This window comes from Conger conger, chromosome 7 (genome assembly GCF_963514075.1).
Source record: "Conger conger chromosome 7, fConCon1.1, whole genome shotgun sequence".
Classification (NCBI taxonomy): domain Eukaryota; kingdom Metazoa; phylum Chordata; class Actinopteri; order Anguilliformes; family Congridae; genus Conger; species Conger conger.
The window spans coordinates 14550956-14574882 of NC_083766.1; the positions used below are offsets into that span (position 1 = coordinate 14550956).

At 38.8% G+C, this 23927-nt stretch overlaps 1 protein-coding gene across 1 annotated transcript in view; it reads left to right on the forward strand.

Moving 5' to 3' along the window:
* The first annotated feature begins 15870 nt into the window (after positions 1-15870).
* Positions 15871-23927, forward strand: part of ophn1 (oligophrenin 1) — a 49359-nt gene continuing 41302 nt past the window's right edge. Inside the window, exon 1 of the mRNA XM_061248707.1 lies at positions 15871-16439. Within this exon, the coding sequence (XP_061104691.1) occupies positions 16286-16439 (154 nt within the window). The 5' untranslated portion in view covers positions 15871-16285. The remainder of the gene's footprint in view (positions 16440-23927) is intronic.

Consider the following 23927-nt stretch of genomic DNA (forward strand, 5'->3'; position numbering starts at 1 on the left):
GGAACAGGGGTGGGTAAACGTACCTTTTGTTCAAAGGACGTTTTCTGCACCAAGCTTCTTCTTTAACCTAAATGTCTTTAACAGAAGTGAACAACTGCACCTGGCTTTGAAGAACACTCTGTATCCACTCAAGGGAACGCCCAAGTCAGGACACATGTTCAAAGGCCAGCTTCCCTCGCGGCTCAGATCCAAGTTGTTCTTTCCTGCAGCCAAACAGAAGGAACATCTGGCACACAACCATTACCCGGGTAAGCAGAACGAATGACATCACTCACACGCTCACCTTTTTAAAGTGATGCAACAATTTTAGTTTGGTCTGGACAATGGCCACTTTCCTCCCATTGCACTCATCCGTGTCCAGAAAATTGCTTCCTTAACACTTTTAAGCTTCATTTCCTTACCTTTCCCTTGTGCAGACAGTTGTTCTCTGACATTCATGTCTCCAGAGGGGAATTCTCAGGGAAAGCCATACTTGTATATCTCTTTCATGTGTGCTCACCTTCATTTTAGTTGTGGCCTTGAGGTGCAGTCTGTCATTCAGGGTAATTTATGGCTGGGTAATTGAAGTGCACCCATGGTGTCTGCAACATGGTATCTTTACAGCATTGCTAATTCGTCAGTTTTTAATTGACAGGCACTTACATTTTTATGTCCAGTATTTCCGAAAATCTCAAGTGTTACATGTCATCTGCATTTGGATTAGGAAAGGTAAAACATGGGTTGGCATATCGTTACAAATGAGAGTTTAAAATAAGAATATTGTGGATCATTTTTTAAATAAATTTGCACATGTTAAACAGCTTTAATTAATGTTGCATGAAGCATGTGGTGAACTAGGGAAGCATTGCACTGTTGTTGCTGCCATCTCAAAGGTGTAGTTGTTATCCTCATCCTTTTAAAAACAGCGGTGAGCTTATTATTATATTATTTATGTGAGCATAGCATTGAGATCTATGAATTCATGGAGGCTGCCATGTTTGACTATGTGGCTTTGTGGCAGAACATGCACACTCGGTACCTACATGGGATGGGATGTTTTAAATAGGAATTTTAAAAATCCTAATGAGTTTGGTGCAAATGATTTAAAAGTTTTGTCCGATATATTATTTTGTCACAGTTAAGTTTTAGTTTTGAATGTACTTGAATGGGGAAATTTGCTTTTTGGCAACAGGGTCTCAATAAGCTGCAATGCCTCAGGTAAAAGCTTCTGGGAGAATGACAATCCCTGGTCCGCTGGAGCATACACAACACTTACTGTACTTTAAAGCTGCAATACATCATTTAGTGTGCCCATCTAGTGTCTACAAGGGAGAATTGCAATCCCAACCCAAAGCCTGACATCACCTTGCAAGTTGCTTTCGAAGGAAACTTTGTCCTTGAAAGTGGTTGCCAGGTTCTCTAAAAATCTTTGTGTTTGTGTACGGTATTTGCACAGCACTGTAATGGGAAGCTGGTTATTGTTGCATCCAAAATGTTAAGAGATCAGTCGTACATCAGGCAGCCTGTAGCGTAGTGGTTACGGTAAATGACTGGGACACCCAAGGTCAGTGGTTCTAATCCCGGTGTAGCCACAGGAAGATCCGCACAGCCGTTGGGCCCTTGGGCAAGGCCCTTAACCCTGCATTGCTCCAGGGGAGGATTGTCTCCTGCGTAGTCTAATCAACTGTACGTCGCTCTGGATAAGAGCATCTGCCAAATGCCAATAATGTAAAGTATGAATAATATATTTATATATAGCAACTTTGCAATATATTATAGCAGTGCAACTGCACAGACAACAGCAAGGCCAATCATTATAGACACACGTAGAGTTAATAATTCAGCAAATGTTCAGACATTAGCCTGTCAGGATTCTATATGCTTTTATCACTCATCTTATCAGTAGGATATGTATATATTAATATGATTTTTTATCATTACAAATAACTTGGCAGTGTTTTAACATGTACAAACTAAATCCCTTTCATTAAATAGAACAGGTCAGAAATGAGTGTCTATAAGAATCAGTTGTCTTGACCCCAAAGCGTAATTTAAGTTTTAGTTTTTTCCACACCAAAGTTATCTCTCTATTCTATATAGTTGAGTTGCATTTCATTTTGAGTGCAACCAAACCATGTTTTTGAGAAAAATGGCTTCAAAGTCTTGATGCCAGAGTTGCATGCGGCTGTTGCATGTCATTTTATGTATAAATACGTTTTATTTTGAACATTTACTCCTGACATTAAGGGCCATATTTTCTGGCTAACGTCTGCCGTGTTGCCCGCGGGCTTGCTGTTGATTTTGCATTGGATAGGGGTAATGCATTTTCTCCATAACTACATTACCAATACTGGTCAAAGACACTCGTATTTGGGCTCAGCATGTTCAAGAGAGTCTACAGAAAGCATAGATAATAGCATTTATATGTACAAGTATTTTTGTAGACATATACAACGGCGAAAAGGACAACAATGATAATTAAGTAAGTAAACAGTGGACAATTATATTTACATTTCTCTGAGTTTTAGAATGAGAAACTATTATGCATTTTGTCCTTTTGGACCCTTGTTGTGAAAGGGACACTGACATTGCCGTATTTCTTGTAGTATGTGCATTTCAAAAATGCAGAGACGGTGAGGTCCTCACACAACTTGTTTTACCACCCACATGTTACAAAATAAGGATGTTTTCGCTAAAGCAATGGCACCTTAAAATTGGTTATACAGATAGAACCGTGAGTTTTAATACTTTCACATGGTATATACTGCTACCATAGTGATTAAAAATTGCACCCTAAAAAAAGGAATGAATACAAAAAAACCCTCACTGGCCCTGCCCTGGGTTAAATTACTGTTTAATGTATTATTTTAACTTAATTTGGAGCATCAACATCATATTAATCAATTTTTTGGAACATCAATATCAACTGATATTACATGAATCACATGAATCAATATTTGACAAAATATTTGTCACTGCCTCTGCTTCCTAGTTACCTGTTTTCTGTTTAGTTTTTTGGATTACTCTGCCTGTTTTGGACTCTGTTTCCTCGAATGCGTTTTTTATACCATTGCTCTCTATGTGGACTGCCTACCCGTCTTTAGCCTCTGCCTGTTTTACGTTAATCACCTGATGCTCCTTGTCATATCGGTTTTGCTGTTCCCTCCCTGCTTTGATCTGTTTATTACTATTAAAGCCTGCAATTTCTCTGACTTCCCGAGTCTGCACTTGGTTCTTCGGTCCCACAAATCCTGACATTCTTATACAAGCTGGATCTTTCTGACAATTTATTGCAATGGGTAACTCATGTAAGAATCCAAACTTATTACCAAAAGTAGGTACATTGTTGAAAATAATTATTACATCATACACAATATATAGGCTAATTTATTATATATACTGAGAAATACAGTGAAAACCAACACTTGTTTCAGTATGATACATCAAATACCAGGTCAAAAAAAGACCCATCCTATGTAAACTTTGGGTACTAATGAATAACTGATCTGTACTGAAACTGTAAGAAAGCTGAAACAAAACTACTATTTTCGTATTTTGAGAGGAAAAAAAACCCCACACACAACCGGGTCATTTTTGACCAGCATACTTATGCATCTAAGGATTTAAAGTATTTGTTTATGTTAACAAATGTTAACATGGCATCTTTAGTGCCTATAGTGAGTAGACAGGCACTCTATTTTTCCATGCAGATCTGTGCAAAAGTACCATACCATTTTCTTCCCCCAAGGCAGGTGTGTGAGACCTGCATTACATGTTTTTACAGAGTCAAAAATTCACCAGAGGACAAATGGCAGTTTTTGCTGACATATAGGCCTACATATCTTAGACTTGTTTGTACAATTTCCTGAAGAAATTCTGTGTTACATAACTGTCTTATTTAAAGGTATTTCATTGCATAACAATGAACCAGCTGCTATGTGCATTATAACTTAAATCCTAGCTCACTGTCTGGAGTTTTTAACATTAATGGAAGCAAAATTAACCACATTAACCATAATGCTCCATCCATCCATCCATTATCTGAACCCGCTTATCCTGAACAGGGTCGCTGGAGCCTATCCCAGCATACATTAGGTGAAAGGCAGGAATACACCCTGGACAGGTCGCCAGTCCATCGCAGGGCACACACACCATTTACTCACACACTCATACCTACGGGCAATTTAGACTCTCCAATCAGCCTAACCGGCATGTCTTTGTACTGTGGGAGGAAACCGGAGTACCCGGAGGAAACCCATGCAGACACGGGGAGAACTTGTAAATTCCGCACAGAGAGGCCCCGGCCGACAGGGATTCAAACTCAGGACCTCCTTGCTGTGAGGCAGCAGTGCTACCCACTGCACCATCCGTGCTGCCCCACATGAATGCTGAAACTTAGAATTAAGTTTAAAACACAGATTAAGATCATACCAGAGATTCTTTTAACTGGATCACAGAGGTCATTGTCAAAAGAACACTAGTTATATTAATAGCCTACTCAGACTGGGTTATATACCATCTGTGCAGGAGACTCAGGAAGAAAGAGTCACATTGACCATTGTAAATTGTGCAAACAGAACCCCTCTTCAGTAAGACACTATTATTACAGATGAAGTTTTTGTTGCCCTCACATATTATGTCCAAATGTACTTTTAAAGTACACATTTTTTATGAAGACTATTGATTTGCTTAGATGGTTATCTTGTCTCCTAGTTCAACAGAGCTTCGATTCACAGGTGCAGCTTAACATAGAGATGCTTTAATGATAAATTAAGCTTAATTAAAAGGTCAGGGCGTTTCCCAATAACGGTGTCCCTTAGCACTTTACGAAGACTCTCTAAGGTAACTAAAGTTATGAAAGTTGTTTACTTTTCTGTGAGGTCGGGGCTGGGCGGAGAGCCAGATGCGACTAAGGGCAAAACCCTTCCAAGCGACAGCGATACACAGAAACAGAAAACAAGACCTTCTCCCGAAACAGGGGAGGAACAGAAACTAACCCGAAGGTGATTTTGAATGAAACAGAAATAAAGCCAAAACGGCTGTAGAACATAAAACAACCCTTAGAAAACAGGGCGAAACACCAAACCAAACTTAATGCTTAAAAGGTGAGCACTAACGGTTGCAGACAGAGAATCAAATGAAAATACAACCTAGAGAAAAAATACTAGGCACGAAAAATAAAACCCTTGAGACGCAGCTCAGGAAAAAACACAAACCAAAATACATTACCGGGGACAACGTCCCTCTACCACCGGCTGACACAAGCCCAAAATAAAAAGAAAACTAAGACCCTTGAGGAAGGCGTCAGAAAATCGCAACACTAGCCAGCTGAACTTACCTTTCTTACCTTTTTTAATCTTTTCAACAATTTGGAATAACACACCATCACAGTACCTGACTCGTAAGCGAACAGAGTTTACCGCGTGCTTTTACCGGCTTTGCGCAAGAGCGAACAGTTGGACACAAAAGCATTGAAAGACTGTCAGTACCAGCCTTAAATACTCTTCCATGGGAGAATTCCCCTGGCGCTAATGAAGCCCAGGTGCAAACAATGAGCCCCAGCCCTCTGGTGGTCACACTGGGTCATACCTCCCACCATGACACTTTTCTACATGTGTTCCCCGAACTATCACTTAGGCCACAGGTGTCAAACTCCAGTCCTGGAGGGCCGCAGTGTCTGTTGGTTTTCGGGTTGTTCTCAGAACCTGTGGTGCATTTAAGTCATTGATTGGCTAAAGAATCAACACTCCTTGTTCTGGAGGCCTTAATTGACAGCTGATTGAAAGGAAACCTCAAAAACCAGCAGGTTCTGCGGCCCCTTAGGGATTCAGTTTGACACCCCGGGTTAGGCGGTTGCTTCTACGTGTGACGTTACTAGGCCCATCGACTCGCTCTAAGATCGATTATGCACTCCATGCAGCGACTGTTTGACTGCGAGAAAGTAGTGTTATTCATGAATAAAACACTGCTGGAAATACTTTAAAATGTTGCATTTATCAGGACTGGTGGGAACTTATTAGCAGAATAAAAAACGTACAAACAAAATTATCCAACCGTATATATCATTTTTGCCAAATTATATAATAAAACACGAAAGCAACATTTTAATTTAATTTTTATTTTTTTACATAAGATATGGAGGAAAAAAACTTAAAAATAATCGGTCCCACAGCTTCACAGCAAACAAAATGGACATATTGTTAGACGTGGCGCTGAATAAAGAAATGTCCAACAAAACCAAGAGAAAACTATGGTTAAACATCGCACACACAGAGAGAGCGGGAAATCATCAGTTTATGTTCAATAAAGTGCAACATGCATCCTTTATAATTTCCAGTTATAATTTCCAGCATGAAAACAGTGCCATTAATGTGGTATTTTTGTAATATTATTAGCCAACTACAACTGTAGAATTATTAGTGTACATATTGCTTAACAGATTGAGATGTAACTAAGAGCTGATTTCATAGGCTTGCGGACATAGCAGTGGTGGCCACTAGTGGAGTGAGCTGACACCATCGCTAAGAGTGGTCCAGACCAACCTTATGAAAGTACGACGTACAGAAGGTATACTTAGCTAAGAACGTTTCGGGAAACACGCTGAAACGTTAAGGTAGAGCTTAAGGTACAAACTACGAACGAGTGTTAAGAAGGCTTCGGGAAACACACCCCAGATTAATTAAAAGGGTATTTGTATTAAACACACACAATGACATATACTGTATCCCGCTTCCGAGCTGTCATACATTCTTGCTTCAGTGGAATTTCATCTCTGCTGGCTGTCAGGGCAGCAAACATACATACATACATACATGCTGTTTCTGTAAGCCCTGGCAGAAATGAGCAAATGTGCACTATTTGGTCCAGCCTTGAGTACTAAAATGCTTTCATTCATTAAACATGTACAAGCAGCACAAGCCTACGCTTGACACTGAAGGATAGGAGTGCTCAGGCCTCTAAATATCATACAGAGGCATAGTACAGACAAATAATTTCTTTTGTGATTCAGTACCACATGTGCATACCACCATGCGTTCTTCTCTGATGTGTGTACAGCCATCTCTCACCATCTACTCTTAACGGAAGTGTGTTGTCATGGTGATAAAGGAACACACTTCATGCACTGTTGCACTGACAAACAGCAGCTAAAAGACATTCATCTCAATGAAAAGACCTTGAATGATGTTAATGCCATTGAACCAAGTGCCGCGACCAAACGAGATGCATCCATGGTCAATAGCAGCTATGCAACACCAGCGCCACCAAATAAGCTACATCTATGGTTAATAACAGCAATGCAGCACCACTGCTACCTGCTATGGTTAATAGCAGCTGTAGCAGAGCAGCATTTTTTCCAATACAAAAGACCACCCGCTGCCCGTTTTGTTCAGCTGATGAGAAGTGAAATGAGTAATTAAGATGGTCACTGTTATGTATACTTGTTCAATGCCCTCATGAACAATGCCATCTGAAAATAAAAGGATCACATTCTCCTTAATAATCCTTCATTACAAATCCTGGAAAGCTTATGTCCCTGTCTTGTTATACACCACTTAATTGTAGGCACTGCTCTTCAGAGATAATTCCCAAATTCTTTACGGTTTCAAAATTCTGAAAAAGAAAAAGAGAAAAAGTTTGGGACTCCTGCCAGTTAGTCCTTTATAACTCTTGCTTGGGCAACTATATCAGCTTGTAAACGCTTCCTGTAGCCAGCTAAGAGTTTTTCCAGTTCTCGCTTTTGGAATTTTTGACTGTGGTGGCCATTCCAAAACCTTAATCCATCTTTCCTGGAGAACTTCATGGTTGATTTTGAGGTATGCTTTGGATCATTGTCTTGCTGGAATACCTAACCTCTCTTCAACTTCAGTGCCTGGACTGACCTTTGAACATTAGCCTATATCATATTTGGTGAAATCCTTCCTTCCACTGGCACAATAGTTCCTGTGCCACCAGCTACCATACAACCTCCAAGAATAATGGATCCAACTTCATGCTTCACAGTTGGCAAGGTGTTCTTCTCTACAAAGGCTTTACCCTTTTTGCTCCAAACATACCTTCTTCAAAGAAAAATCTAATAAATAAAATCCCCCTCCAGTATTCAACATTCAATTAAATGTTGAATGTTAACCAAGACATAAAGGCAAAAGCGACAAAACGTTTTCAAATTAAAGTGATAAACAAGTCAACAAAATATACACCTCAGCTGTCCAATGTTATTGAAAGTGGGAAACTTGTGCATTTAACACTTCAGAATTAAACCACCAAACACGTATTCTGTCAATATTAAGGCCACTAATGTGCCCTGACTTGGATGCTTCAGTGTGACTTTGGCATTGACGAATACATCATAACTGTATCTGAAAATATAGAAAATATAGAAAAGGGGCAAGTGATAAAATGCATGACAATGCAAATCACTCCAAAAGGGAAAAGAACACTATGACAGATTGAACGGGAAGCATGGTGTAACTGCAGACGGACTGTAATCAGATCCACTGTGCACGTGATGGAACTTCAATCAATCGTAAATGGCGGAGATGATGGATAGCGGCGAGTGACAAATGTTTCTGTCACTGACGCAACCCGCCTTCCCCTGATTACGCCACCTTCCCTTCCATCCTTTGCTTTCCCAGGATGCTGTGTGAGTCATTGTTTGTTCGTGACAACATCGACAGATCTTTCCCCTGGTCTCTGGAGGAGCAGAAATCAAGCTTTAGGGGTTCCGTTATGAAAAAGGTGGAAAGGTGAGGATTATCCAGCTCATGACAAAATAAAAAAAGATAGGCAGGCTATCAGCCAGGACGGCAGTGGAGGCTGAAGGTGGAAATACAGGAGAAAAGGACAGGAAGTATTCAAAAATATTCTTTCAAAATATATTATGGCTGTAAAAAGGCTATATGACATTTAAAAAAATTATATTTGGACTTCATCAACCCCTTATTTTCTGAAGGACACAGCAGAAAATTAGTGTGACCCTTGCTCAGTTTCATTACTCCATCTGCTGGTGAAATTTGGTATTGACCATCAAGGAATGACTTTAAAGTAAATGTAATTGCCCCACATGATACAACACACATCCTTCAAAACTCCCTTTGCTTAAGTAGTATTTACTGGGTGATGGGGGTTGTCTGCACATAAATAAAGAAAGGAATAAAGGAACACCTTCATTTAATATCAGGTGCTGGTGGTAGTAGTCATATATGAAAATGAAAAAATGAGAACACATCATTGTACATTACATTACATTATTGGCATTGGGCAGACACTCTTATCCAGAGCAACATACAGTTGATTAGACTAAGCAGGAGACAATCCTCCCCTGGAGCAATGCAGGGTTATGGGCCTTGCTGAAAGGCCCAACGGCCCAAAGGCAGTGCGGGATTAAAACCGCCGACCTTGTGTGTCCCAGTCATTTACCTTAACCACTACAGGCCGACCAGCGTGTGCAGTTGAAATTGTACTTCCCTCTAGGGTCTTTCAGCGAACTTATCCCTGGTTATAGGTATGCACTTTGTTGTACGTCGCTCTGGATAAGAGCGTCTGCCAAATGCCAATAATGTAATGTAATGTAATGTGTACATGTCCATTCCCCAGCACCTTATATGAGCTTTATCGAGAACAAGCTGTCTTAGTGACTTTAATGCTCATTAATATCAATTAATCTATGTTCTGATTGGCCGGCTAGCTCCACAGTGAACTGAAAGCCGTTCAGTGTTGGGATTTCCAGAATATGGGACCTTTAATTCTGTCTTGATTGGCAACACTCAGGATATGCTATTAAAGGTGCACATGTAGAGGAATGATGAGGGAACTTGGCTAGTTTAAAATGATAAATCTTGTTTTTTTTTATATCATGTTACCTAACCTGAACTGCCATAGTTATCCAGGAGGTTTTGATTTGTCAAATATCCTCTAAGAAGTACCTGTATAAGTGTAAAATAATACAAAGGGTGATGTGAGCATGAAACCTTTATTTAAGGATGCATTTAATACAGAGAATGCATGAATGACCAAACCTATAGACTTACTGTTGAATTTTTCCATTTAAAATACTCAGAGGGAGTTCCAACTGTTGACCATTCAGTTCACATATTCTGAGTGATGTCAGTTAGAATTCTGGACTCCAGAGTCCACATTTCCCACTCCCTTCAACAGCCCAGCCTACTGGATACATTCCTTGACACCAGCTTCTACGATCACAATCACCAAGGGTTCAGTTTTTGGTGAGTGCAATGACTACTCTGACTGCTAGATGACAGTAAGGGATTAACCAAACGTTGACCAGCTGAAGGAGATGGCCACCACGACAAGTTGGACGACAAAACTAATCTTTCCTGATTCCCTCAGCTGTACTAGTCTGCAAATAATCATGACTGCAGCCAGTGGAAAGATGCAGCATCCGAGTACACACAGACTCTCCAACGCAGCGGAATGAATGGACATTTTATTAGTGTTGTTGTTATTAGGAGTTACCTCAGAATTTGGCTAGGCATTAGCTACCGTGTTCTGAACTTTCTAAATCTCAGTTTCTAAGTCGATTGAAATTTCCCAGAAGCAGAATTAATTAATTAGCAGGCTACTGCTAGGCAGAACACCAGCCTTTCCATAGGTGTCTGTGATAACTCATCTTCCATAGGGTCCAAACTTTCACATTTCAGGTGTCGGTGTTCTTGTATATTAGATGAATTCACTGAACTCTATAGATTTAAAAAAATCTTATCTTACCTAGCGATTGGAACCTGCACCTGGTTGTAAATTTCTGACTATCAGCTCTAGTATTCAATATAAATGCACGTACTATTTATCAGGACAACAACAGTATTTATTTATTTTCTTTTTTTTGACGTGCAGAGGTAGATAAGCAACCGGTCACTCATCACAAACTTTGTAATCAAATTTCAAGTTGAAAAAAGATAATTTAAGGGGTTTTCTCTGCTGTTAAACATAGTGGTGGGTCATTTTTGACCCTTAAGGGTTAACTATGCTACATGTGGGCTACTGGAAAAAATGCCAGCTTTTCATAACAAGAAGCATTGTATAGTACTTGCAGTGTTCAAATTAATTATAAGACCACTATGTAATTTTAATTGAGGTGCTGATATTTTTTACTGCAGTCTCCACCGTTCAATTGCTTGCTTTCTCCAAGCTAGCAAGGACTAGAAGTGTAAACTGACTCACCATAGTAGTTTGCTCTGCCATCTTGCTACAGCTTTCTATCCTCTTACATACTGCGTGAGCCATCTCGCGCATGCGCCTTTTAACAAGGCAAGTCATTCACTCGATAATTGGAAAGACGATTCTTGCGTGGCCCCACGGGTCTGCCAAAAACAAAACACCAGTCCAGTAAGATTTATGAACACTGCTTTTGGTTTTGATGTTTTGCAATAACACAGCCTTCAGGTATCACACTGCCTTTCGTGTTTGCATCAATGTTGTAAATACTTATTAAATAAACAAGAGAAAGGCCTTTGCACAATGGAAGGCCTTTAACTGCACTTTGAGGGGCATTGGCTCAGCTAAGCTCAGAGATTTTGGCTGGAACTAATCAATTGTGTCATAAATAATGAGTAAGCCTGCTAGGGAGTTTGGGAGAAAGGACTTTGATGAAAAGGTTTCTCATTTCCCACCACTGGGACCAATTAGACTTTTACATTTCTGCTTTAACAACGTACTTTAGGCAGCTTATCCATTTTTTAACGCATCTTGCCCTTTTCTCTCCATTTTGGAATATCCAACCAGGCTTAAACTGGCAACTAATCATAACTTTTGCTAGCAATATAGGAGAGCACAGACAAGATAATGTAATTTCAACCACCACTTCTCAAGTTAGGCATGCAGAGAACAGAACGTCAAGTGCAGCCAAACAGGGAACTAGCAGGAACCCATTCAAGCAGGAGGGGTAGGGGGATGTGTGAGTCCTGATTTTGTCATTGATCATATGTTCACTGAGCAATATGACTGGCAGGAATACAGCTCATCTCCTGTAATAGCTTACATGTTGCACCGCAGGAGTTTAGAGTTGAGTTGTAATGATGACAGATGCAAATCAGATGATCACAAAAACCACAATTTTGGTCTCACTTGGTAATTTAAAGTTCAGCTGTTGAACAAAATTAGTTTTGAGTCAGATCTGTGATTTGTTTATTTGCTATGAAGTAAAAAGTCTAGATCAGTGGTACTGAACCCTGCAGCATTCACTGAACCCTTCGTAATTGGAAAAATAAAATATGATTTCTTCAAAACATAGGTATATATTTTATTGAAAAATAAAATATATCCCTATGCTTTTATCGAACCCCCTGGGGTTTGATCGAACCCAGATTAAGAACCACTGGTCTAGATGAACATCCTCTAAGAGTGCTAATTCCATCATTTTTGCCAGGGGTTGTATGTTGTACCGCTGTCCAAATACTTATGGACTGCACTGTAATTGGGACTTCTGTGCCTTCATTGTAATATCGGACTTCTCTATTCCTGAGACAGTGATGTAAGCTGCTCTGGAGAGGGGCATCTGCTGGAATATTCTAATGCAACACAACTAATGATCACATGGTGTCACTATTGCTGAACTTCAGATGTAACCAGCCTTATAGAGTATTTCATTTTTTATTTTTTGTAAACAATGATGTCAAAGTGAAATAGTGGAAAAACATATGTGGTTTAAATAAGACTGCACTGCTGGAGATGATAATGAAGACTGCAATTCATAATAGAAAGTTTTTATTTTTTCCTTGAACCTAATACTACACCTTTTTCAGCAAATTAAGTTGCTTTTTATGAGACGTCAATACACATGACAGTATTAAATACTTTATCCCTGCTGTGGCAAGATGTGTACATTCTGATACCAATGTTTGACCTTTACATACAAAACCGCAAACAGAAGTATGACAAATAATTTGGAAAATGCAACCATTCATGGTGATAATCATTAAAGAGGTTAATGCTTCTGGTCATAAATCAGTTGGGTTCTCTAGCATTAATAAACAAGGCTTGGTGATATTATATGTAAGGCCACCTATGATCCTCTTCTATACTTTCAAAACACATCTGGAATAGAGTGATCAGGTTAGGGAATATGCCCCTTAACAATTTGTGCACAACATTGACTGTTACATTCAAAGCAAACACAACAAAAAACAAGAACATACATTTTGTTGTGAAATTTTTCTCCAGGAAATTGCATTTGTTTTGCATTATCTTCACCTACAGTCACTATTCATGTCTCCAGCAGCATTATTTATTTCTGATGTTATGTCATTTCAATAAAACAAACTCTCAAGGACTTGCGTGAATGCATGGAAATGCACATGCACAGAGGCTTAGTCCATCGTTCTTCAACTTAGTCCATCGTTCTTCCCGGTGTAGCCACAATAAGATCCGCACAGCCGTTGGGCCCTTGAGCAAGGCCCTTAACCCTGCATTGCTCCAGGGGAGGACTGTCTCCTGCTTATTCTAATCAGCTGTACATTGCTCCGGATAAGAACGTCTGCCAAATGCCAATAATGTAATGAAACTAACTTCACAGGCAAGCAAAATTGAGGAAGTTTGTGTTCAGAGTTTAAACTTTAGACCAGACACAGAGCTAGTCAGACTACTTTTTCCCACATTGAATATTGAAAGCAAAGCTGCTAAAATTGAAAGAGCTCATATCTGTATTTAAAATGAAATAACATTGATCTTCATTTTGTAAAAAAAGAATTCAGTTGTGTGTACAAACATATAACATAAACACTGTGACTGTTGTTGTACAGATCATTAAAAAAGTATGTCATCCTGAAAGGATAGATAAACTCTATTAAAGGCCCACACGTATCGGCGTTCTCTTCCTGGTTTTAGGATCTAAAACGCCCACAAAATATTCGCAAAGAGCAGTCACGTAGGTTTTAGCAACATCATGAATTCATTATGAGAAATATATGCCACGTGGGAAATCATTTTACAAACAGCTTGGGAAAATTGCAGTTGTTTTACTTGGATTAGTATGAAACAGAAATTAAACGCTCCAGGATGATATGAATATGAATAGCTCAAAAATGGCTCAGGCAGTAAGAGCAGTCGTCTGGCAGTTGGAGGGTTGCCGGTTCAATCCCCCGCCCAGGCTGTGTCGAAGTGTCCCTGAGCAAGACTCCTAACCTCAAAATGCTCCTGATGAGCTGGTTGGTGCCTTGCATGGCAGCCAATTGCCATTGGTGGGTGTGTGTGTATGAATGGGTGAATGAGAAGCATCAATTGTACAGTGATTTGGATAAAGGTGCTATATAAATGCCAACCATTTACCATTTATACTACAGAACCATATAGAGCAATTACAAATATGGAGGCGGTATAGAAGCTTACAAGAAAAAGTGTAATATTAGTCAAGTACACAACACAACTTGATGGCTGATGGCTCCACACTGTTGTTCCAAAGCCAATGATTGTAATTATTGTATTTTCAAAATGAACAAAATAATTGCTACACCCATTTGTGATTCTGATGGTCATTATTCACACTTTACATCTTCAGCAAATACACTACCATTCAAAAGGACTTATTGACATATGTTTGTGTTTATGTGTTTATTCACCATTGTAGCATTAAATTGGTCAAAAAATACATATATCAACGTCTCCTTACAGGCACTGTTTCAAAGAATTTACATTATAAGACTTTCTTATCAGAAAAAAAAAAAAAAAAAAAAAAAAACGATCGAAAACGCCATCAAAAAGCGACTGAGCACGTTTTCTGCTGACGTGCTGTATTCTCTGTGGGTCCGTTCCATTTGCACGCCGTCGTACCCCTGCGGTGTCTGCACACAATTTAAAATATGTAAACCGGCGGATCCGCTGGATGCCCCGCTCAGTTTAATCAGCGAAAGCGGCGTGTATTATGGATTTTCTGCGCTCTGACAGTTTCGCCATGGTTTTTGTTTATGTTGCAGTCTCCAGCTGCTTGCAAATGTTTCCTCCTCCATTTGTAGATATGCTCCTCCCTCGCCCTCGTCATCGCTTTCTTGCCGGGAGGTGCCCCGGCTGTATGAAAAGGAGCGGACCTGAGAACCTGATAGGCCAAAAATGAATGGATAAATAATTAGACCTAGCCTACAGGATTATTTTTTTTATTAACGATTATACTTAGGCTATGTTGTATATATTTGATATAATATTAAAAGATAATGTAATTGTTTGAATTAATGAATTGTTTGGTTTGGCCTAAAATGTGCATTATTTATTCTTTTCACAAAATGAACATTGCAAATTATGTAGGCTTCTATTCATCTTGTAACTTTACAGTTTTAATCACACTGGATACTGGATCAAAGTTATGAATAGATAAATTGGTATCATTGTGATTGACAATCAATTAATGGACGGTATGGTCGGTGCAGCAGTCTCATTATGCTACTATTAATTAAGTGCCTGAGTGGAAACTTTGCTAGCCTGCTTATCAAGTGAAGTGGGATGATGATGTTTAATCATTGCCCAAAATGGCATCATTGGCAGTAATGTTCTTCGTGAAAGTTTTGTTTGAAATATTTCAAATAGCCTAGGCCTATATATAAAATATGATTGAAAATCACAGATAATTGTTAGCTATCCCCTGCTTCATGTACAGAACACGCAGCAATAATTGTGTAAGAGCAAAGCCTAAGTGCACTAGTCTACTGCTGGAGTGACGAGGTCAAATTGTCATGGGATGTGACAATGTTTTCAAAAAATGGTATTACCCTCCTAGGCCTAGGTTTGCAGGAAGGAGTGGGACAGTAGCCCAGTCTTCATTTTGCAGATACAGTCCCTGATGTCTGAGGTCCACAAATTGCACCATGTCACTTTAAGACAAAGCTACGTTGTAGTGGGAGGGATCGTTGCCTTGCCCAGCCTTTATTTTCTGAATTTACTCTAGCCTACTGTATTTTACAAGGAACAGCAAGACAATTGAGTGAAGATAATATATATAAGCGTCCCAGACTTTGAAAAGGAACACAAACATCAGTGAAATTCTATGTGGATCTAAGAATTTCGCGTTGCTGGATTGATTCAAAGAAGCGGGCCACGATGGGAGCAAGCTAGCTACAGAGCAAGGAAAATTACTGGATTCATTTTGGGAAGCGAGTCCAATGCTACGTTCTGCTCCTGCACAATGCATCCCACCGTTGATGATGTATAAAACCTAATTGCTTGCTGAAAGTATCCCTGGAAAATTAACCTGAGTTCTATATATTTCCAAATAATATTTGGAAATAGCCCAATTGTATTCACTTGATAACACAGTACTTCAATCAGTCCACCGTGGCGCTTTGAAAGCGTATCTTTTCAAAAAGACATGGGGCATCCTCCTTTGGAGTTTAGTGACTGCTATTTTGACAGTCCAGATTTTAGGGAGAGATTGAAGTGCTACGAACAAGAACTGGAAAGAACCAGCAAGTTTCTTAAAGAGGTGGTCAAAGATGGACATAATGTAATCAGTACAATCAAGAGTAAGTATAGGCGGTGATTTTATGCTTTATAGCTGATTAGCAGGTCTGTCAACCGCAAAATGCTAGAGTTGCACAAATGTTGCGGCCTTACTCTGTAAAATCAAGTGATTTTTTCTAGCTGGACGTATCAGTTGATCGTTGCGTAGGCTATTTTGCAGGAAATGGCAATTGTCGATTTGCTTCATTGTTGATTTAGGCCTATACATTAATTTAAGAAATAATTATTTTGGAGGATTTAGCACAATACAACAAATCGAAAATCCCAAATAATGTCGGGCATAACGTCAACAGCAGATGGAGAGCATCCTTTGTTTATGTTCGAATATTCGACTTCTAAATGATGTGATGTTTCAAGCCAGTGATATAAGGGGAGCCGTAGATTGTCCTCTAGCATTTGATCCTTGATTAATTTGGCATGAATATTTTCATGAGCAGAATTGATTTGGCATAACCATTTTCATGAGTGCAATGCACTGAATTAGAAATCGTTGAATGTGCTAGCAGAAATAATTCAGATTATTTACTAAGGAGTAAATAAGGGTAATTTGAGAACGGAAGATAATTTGCTCTTGGGCAACGGGCTGTGGTTCTAACTTCCTGAAAAATGCATTTTAACTTGCAGTTTTATTACAACATAGATGTTTATTTGTTCACAGACATCACGTGCATGAGTAGATGATGACAGAGAAATCTGTCTTGGATACAGGCTGCAGTTGCAACATAATCTCTTCCGTTTAATGTTTTTACACATTCTATTGCATTGGGTCATTCCCTGTTAACTCAAATGAAGTGCACCACAGCATCTCTTCAGTTTCTTAATTTTTTTCGTGTGGCGGTAGGAAATTACAAATATAAATTCTGAAAATGTGAGATTCATACGCTGCTCCATTTTTATAAATTGTAATGTCCAAAAGATGCCTCCAATTTTGAAATGGCTATAATTCTACAAGCAAACTGCCAAAATATCTCAGGTGTACTTGATATGTATAATTAAAATTTGTTGTCAAACAACACTCATCTCTTTTCATTTAGAAGGTATTGGGCCTTAAAAGTGATATTTCTTCTCAAGAAACCATTTTCAAAGTATCATATCTTAAAAAGTAAACACATTTGTGTTGTCTTATGAGAGACCTTTCTCCTATAAAACATACAATATTTTGATTTTGATTTAGAACATGGTCTTAAAAGATTTTTCAAAAGTTCTTTTGGAATGTTATTTAAAATTGTGTTTTTCTCTTGTTTGGTACAGGTTGGGTTTTTGAAGCTGCCATAGTAACCAAACCTATCAAAACAGCATGAAACTTTTGAGTGATCTTGAGTGAATCTTCAACATACCCAAAGTTGAGGATAATGGCTTCCTTGACTGCCATTGGCACAACTTTGGTCCTCATGTTGAAAAACGCCAATAACAAAGACATTCAAATGCCTAGAATCAAGACTAGATGCTGAAAGCCTGCCTGCACTAAGGAAGCAATTGTGTACAATCAGACATGGCTGAGAAGCCAGCTGTACTTTTTCCCCTGAAATAAATTTAAAAAATGATCTCTGATCTCCAAATATGGATTTTAATCCCTTCATATTAATGGTGACAGTTTGCACTTTAACCTCATATTCATTGTTTCATTACAAACGTGCTGGAGTACAAAAGAACCAAAAGAATATAAATTGTATATCACTATCCAAATACAGTCACTTACGGACTGCACTGTATATGTGGCTCATTTGTAAAGGTATGGTTATACACACTGATACATGCACAACATAGGACCGCATCCTTTATTCAAATTATAAACAGAAAACTGAGCCATTATTATGAACTTCTGTCCCAGAGTGACGCTTCAGTTCATAAAGTTCTTATGAGGGATAATGAGATGAACTGGTTACAGTTCCAAGTAGCTGTGTGACTCCTTTTCATGGCTGGTGTACCATTATGTATGAAATGTTTAAGGACTTATATTGCCATTCAGACAGTTTTACATTTTCAATCCACCATTAAGGGTGTGTATGACACTGCTGAACTATCCTCATTCCTTTCAGAAGGCATTGACATTGTGCATGCTTTATTCAGTGGGTGTTAGCCAAGATACTTTTGTTTACCTATCAGCAACACCTCTATGCCAAACTGTACAGTCAAATTCATTTGCTGTTGGAATCCACTTAGGCCTATGACACATTCCACTTCCAGAACTACTGTGCTTCTAACCGTATCAGAGCAAAGTGGGTAGGGAAAGTTAGGGAAAGAAGGCGTATAGGGAAACTTCTTTCAAAGGTTTGGAAAAAATCAAAATCTTTCCCTGAGCAATTGTATTTATGTAATGGGAGTGTGGGTTTTGAGCATTTAATATAGCTAAATCAATTTATGATTGTTTTCTCTGACTAGAAATCGCATTTCAAACAATTATTGTAATAGTAAAACATGCTTTTAGACTGAAGACAAGCTAGAGCAGCTTTTACCATATCCTTTTGCCCTTAGCCCAATGGAAAGAAAATGTCCCCTTAACACTTTTCTACACTTAAATATCCAGTTTTCATATATCATGCGGCATCGTGATCAGATCTTTTTGGGAAAAAAAAAAATAATTCTCAATTTATTTCCTGGTAAAATAAAGGTTTAGTAAAATTAGAAATATCTGGATTTCAAGACTGGCACTTTTCTGGCTAGTGGATTTGAGTGTGTTCAAGATGCACATGTGTATCTATCTAGAACACTTAACATGCATTATTATGTGTAATTTGGATAAAAAAAATAATTTCACTGTGACTGCCAAGCAAACATCTTGATTGCACCTCTTCCTGTTTTTTTTTATTTTGCTAAGCATTTTATTTCCACTGCCATGCAATTGTAAAAGGAACAGAGGTTGTATTTTGCAAATCAGCATTCCTTTGGCATATTTTGCAAGCTTTCTGTCTTGAGTTCACAGGGCCCAGTAAAAATGGATTTGCCACTAATCTAAACGTTGAAAATGCAATATAACACTTTCAAAGGTGGACATTGGTGTCAATGATCCACATTGTTTCTGATGGAAACATGCTTGGAAGTTAAGACAAAGGCGCCATTTCTAGTCGTACGAAAAGTTTCCCACAAATATTGTGTGCAACACACCAAAGTAGGGTTAGATCATTTTCAAGGTGCGGTTATGTTTTGGGTTTAGTTGGTGATTGCGCAATTAACATGAACCTCAGTGAAGTGAGGTGAAACTTCAAGAGTGAAAACCGATATGCTAGGACTAGTTATTTTCTCTCTATTGTGTTGTGCAACCAATAGAACAATTTACACTGGAGAATTGCTGCATCAATAGTGAGGCATACCCAGGGCTAAACAGTAGCTTAAACGTACACTTCAGGCCATTCTGAATGATCTAATGATCACATCTGTAGAAAGGCAGGAATAGGCTAAATATATGAAAGGTTATTAATGACAATAGACTAGACTGTAGTTTCATGTTTTACCTCCTTTATAATGGGTACATGCCATGTAGTAAGCATGTCCATGGCTTTTCACAGGGATGATAGCCTACAGTTAACCATGATCCCTTTGAAGTATATATGGGGCCTGCACATTAAGCAATTTCTTGAGCTAATGGGCTCCTGCCTTGAAAAGAGAAGGAATTTAGTGGGAGTAGACCTGGATCTGAAAGCACTGACATGCTTTCAAGCAGATTGCTGCTGCATATGTATGTTCACATTATATTTAAAGCAGATGTGCCGCACGTCACTGTAGAGCAGAGCAGGGGATCCCTTATATTCTTTCAGGCCAGCCTCTCCTATAACCCAAGCCTTCAGTAATGCACAGGCCCTGGAAACTGTTTACTCAATGTTCAGGTTTTAGGTACAGTAGGTAATTTTGGAGGAAGAGGGGTCAAGAGAGGAATTGCAGCAACAAACTCCACAACACTGTTTTTCCCTCCCCCTGCTCTGTGAACATGCTGATGTTGTTTTGGTACAGAGTGTCTGTCTATCAATTGTATATTTTGAAAGCAGAATTTAAGGACTATAACCACAAGGCAACATGTCAGTGAGCCTTTTTCAATGATAGGAAGAGATTTACAATGGTTTTGTAACAATTTTTGAACACAAAAATTACATATTGTACTTTTAACATCTAGCCTATTTTAACATTTAGCCTATCGAGCTGTCATCTGCCTATCATCTGTTCTTTGTAATACTGTGGCACATACAGTCACATGATCAGTCTGTTCTGTAACTTAACATTACTGTAGGTTTCTTAACTTCAATAATGCTTTGTTATAAGTGCTTTCGTGACTTACAGACATTTACAATAACTGTTGACCGTGATGATTTTTTAACAGTCTAATATTGACTATATGCCTACTCCTGGAATACTAGCACATGATATGTTCTATACATACATATATACATTCAGTGAGCAATTTTAGATAGACCTGTACACCATATATTTAATCAGCCAATCATGTGGCAGCAACTAAATGCATAAAAGCATGCAGACGTGTTTTTCAGCCCAAATGTCAGAATGGGGAAGAAACGTGATCTAAGTGACTTTGACTGTGGAATGATTGTTGGTGCCAGACAGGGTGGTTTGAGTATCTCAGAAACTGCTGATCTCCTGTGCTTTTTGTGCACAACAGTCTCTAGAGTTTGCAGAGAATGGTACGAAAAACAAAAAAACATCCAATGAGCAGCAGTTCTGTGGGCAAAAATGAGAGAGGTCAGAGGAGAAGGGCCAGACTGGTTGAATTTGAAAGGAAGGTGACTGTGACGCAAATAACCACACATTACAACCGTGGTATGCAGAAGAGCATCTTTGAACACCCAGTGTGTCAGACCTCTAAGTGGATTGTCTACAGCGGCATAAGTCCAATAAGTCTAAAAATAAGTCCTAAATACCTAATAAAGTGCTCACTGAGTGTATATTATGTTTCCAGGGCTACTACTTCAAAGCTGTGTAGCTGTGAAACCACTGTAATTTATTGAAGGTGGCGTACAGTACTGCCAAACTAGCCTATATTTCATCCATGTCTGGAAGCGGGAGAACTGTCTTTTTGCAGTTGCTCATTCTTGAAGCCCCAGCTTTAGCTTTCCTAATATTCACGAATCAAGTAATTTTTTATTCATGTAAAAATATATATATATTGTAATAGACTCCTTTTAATACTCCTTACGTTATTGCAGTACTTTGAAGCCACATATCAAACAGTAACATCATATCATTTTAAAATTATAAAAATTATACTTCCTGTCCATGAAGATAAAAATTTGAAATGTAATTTCTTAGAGTTATGAAATCTATGAAATATTAAGTGTGGTGTCCCATGGTTTCGTTTCCACACTTTTTTTCCAGCAATCTCATGTGGCAAATACTAGCTATACAACTTCCTGGAACATTGCAAAATCCTCCAGAGAGAAATGATCATCTGACCTGAGGACGGTCGAGCGCAGAATTCCTTATGGATACTCGCTCTAATGCCCTGCCCATCAGGTTATTTGACTCCTGAAATCGTGGTACGGTATTTTCAAACGATTGGCCTGGGCTATTCTCAGTGAACTTGCTTCCTCTTTTGCTGTAAGCAGGAGATAATTGAACAGTATTGCCATTGTTAGACATGGTGATGTCGGGATTCCATTCCATAATGCATTTTTTCCCCTTGTCAAGCAGTTATCCTGGAAACAAGGCTGTCGTTGTCAGGGAAACATACAGTGGGGATATGTCATATATTAGCTTACTTGCATGTCATTAATTTCCTCAAGGAGCTTGAAGATTAGCTTTAGTTGTTGGTGTGTTTGATAAGGTTGTGCTGAAGTAATGGATTGTCTGTGTTAGTGTTTGCATGATGCAAGCTGAACAACGGAGAAAAGCTGGTTTGCTTCACATTTCACTCTGAGTGCTTAGATATGCTACTAAATTAAGGACATTCAAGTAGAGGATTGTTCCATGTATCTTAGAGATGATCAGTTAACCAAATGGTAATGAAACTTTTTTTTTTATCAGGCTCATTATTATCAGAACTGAAACTCATGCAACATTATGAGAAACAGGAAGATGCGACTACCTTTTCATGGCTGCATGCAGAACTAAGAACATCCATGCATTCATTTAACACGCAAAAATATTGTTGCAAAATATTCTTGGAAGATAAGGGAGAGAAAATGCTAAATAACAAAATGACAGCAATGACCAGATATACAGTGACACTGTCGGGATGGTATCAGCCAGGTGGTGAACAGTGCCTGGTGTAATGCTGACATAATGCTGCCAAAATAATTACATTTTTGTCTCATCAGACCACAGAATATTTTTCCTCATGTTCTCAGTTTGGCAAACTCCAACCGGGCTATCATATGCCTTTTACTGAACAATGGCTTCCAATTATCTGTTCTCCTAAGACTTGATTGATGGACTGCTCCTGACATGGTCATCCTTCCGGCAGGTTCTCCCATCTCTGCAGAGGACTTTCAAAGCTCTGTTAGAGTGACCTTTGGGTTCTTGGGCACCTCCCTGTCTGACCAAGGCCCTTCTTGTCAGTTTACTCAATTTGTTTGGATTGGGGAGGCTTATAGTAATGTAATGAAATGTTATAGTGCAGTGTGAGAGGTTAACCCAGTTATTGTGAACTGTATTACCACTGCTAAGAGACGTAGATTCTCCCGATAGTCATCTAATGTATTCTTGTCAATTAAGAACTTTGACCCCCACACAACAGAATATGCAAATAAAACAGCTTCTCATACCATATAGACTATATTACCTGTAAAATGCAATCCAAGATGTCAAACAAATATGTTTCTTCTCAAGCTACAGCATAGCCTAAAAAATTACAGCTGCTGTTTTCAGAGAAAAACGCCCACATAGGCCCAGATGCAAAGGTTGGATGGGGGAAAATGTACATTTTCTTCAGATTTCTTAGTGTAGTTTCCTAAACGTGCATTAGTAAAAGCTGAATGAAAATATGTGTTATGACCCAGTATGTGGAGTAACTGTATAGCTCTTTCCAGGGAAAAGGGCTGATTATTGTCACAAGTTTGAAATAGTGACCTTGGCACGGGCCACTTCTCTGGGAATGAGGGAACAATGGAAATGTAATTAGATATTCAAAAGGCTGCTGGAGTGCAGTAACAGACCAGTCTTAGAAACCCGGCTGCAGACCGCCTGCATTCCAAACCCACTGCAGACTCTCTGTGTGCAAGGCCTTGGTTCTGTCAGGGTCTGCATTTCCCATGCTTGTATTCTTATTAAGCAATGCTTCATTAATTGCTTACTCTTCGTGCAACAAGTTGGTATGCAAAATCCTGCACTGTACTTTCATATTTGTGGGACCAATGTAATATAATATGAAATTAAGACAACCTACAGTATTAATATAATATTAACAGTGTTCATATAAGGGATACAAATTGACACTATCAGAGTAAAAAGTACTCCATTTCACTGTGCAGAAATATGCATGTACATGTAGCCATTTCTAATATTGGGATATTTCTATAATAAAGTTCTGTTTTATAGAACTACTG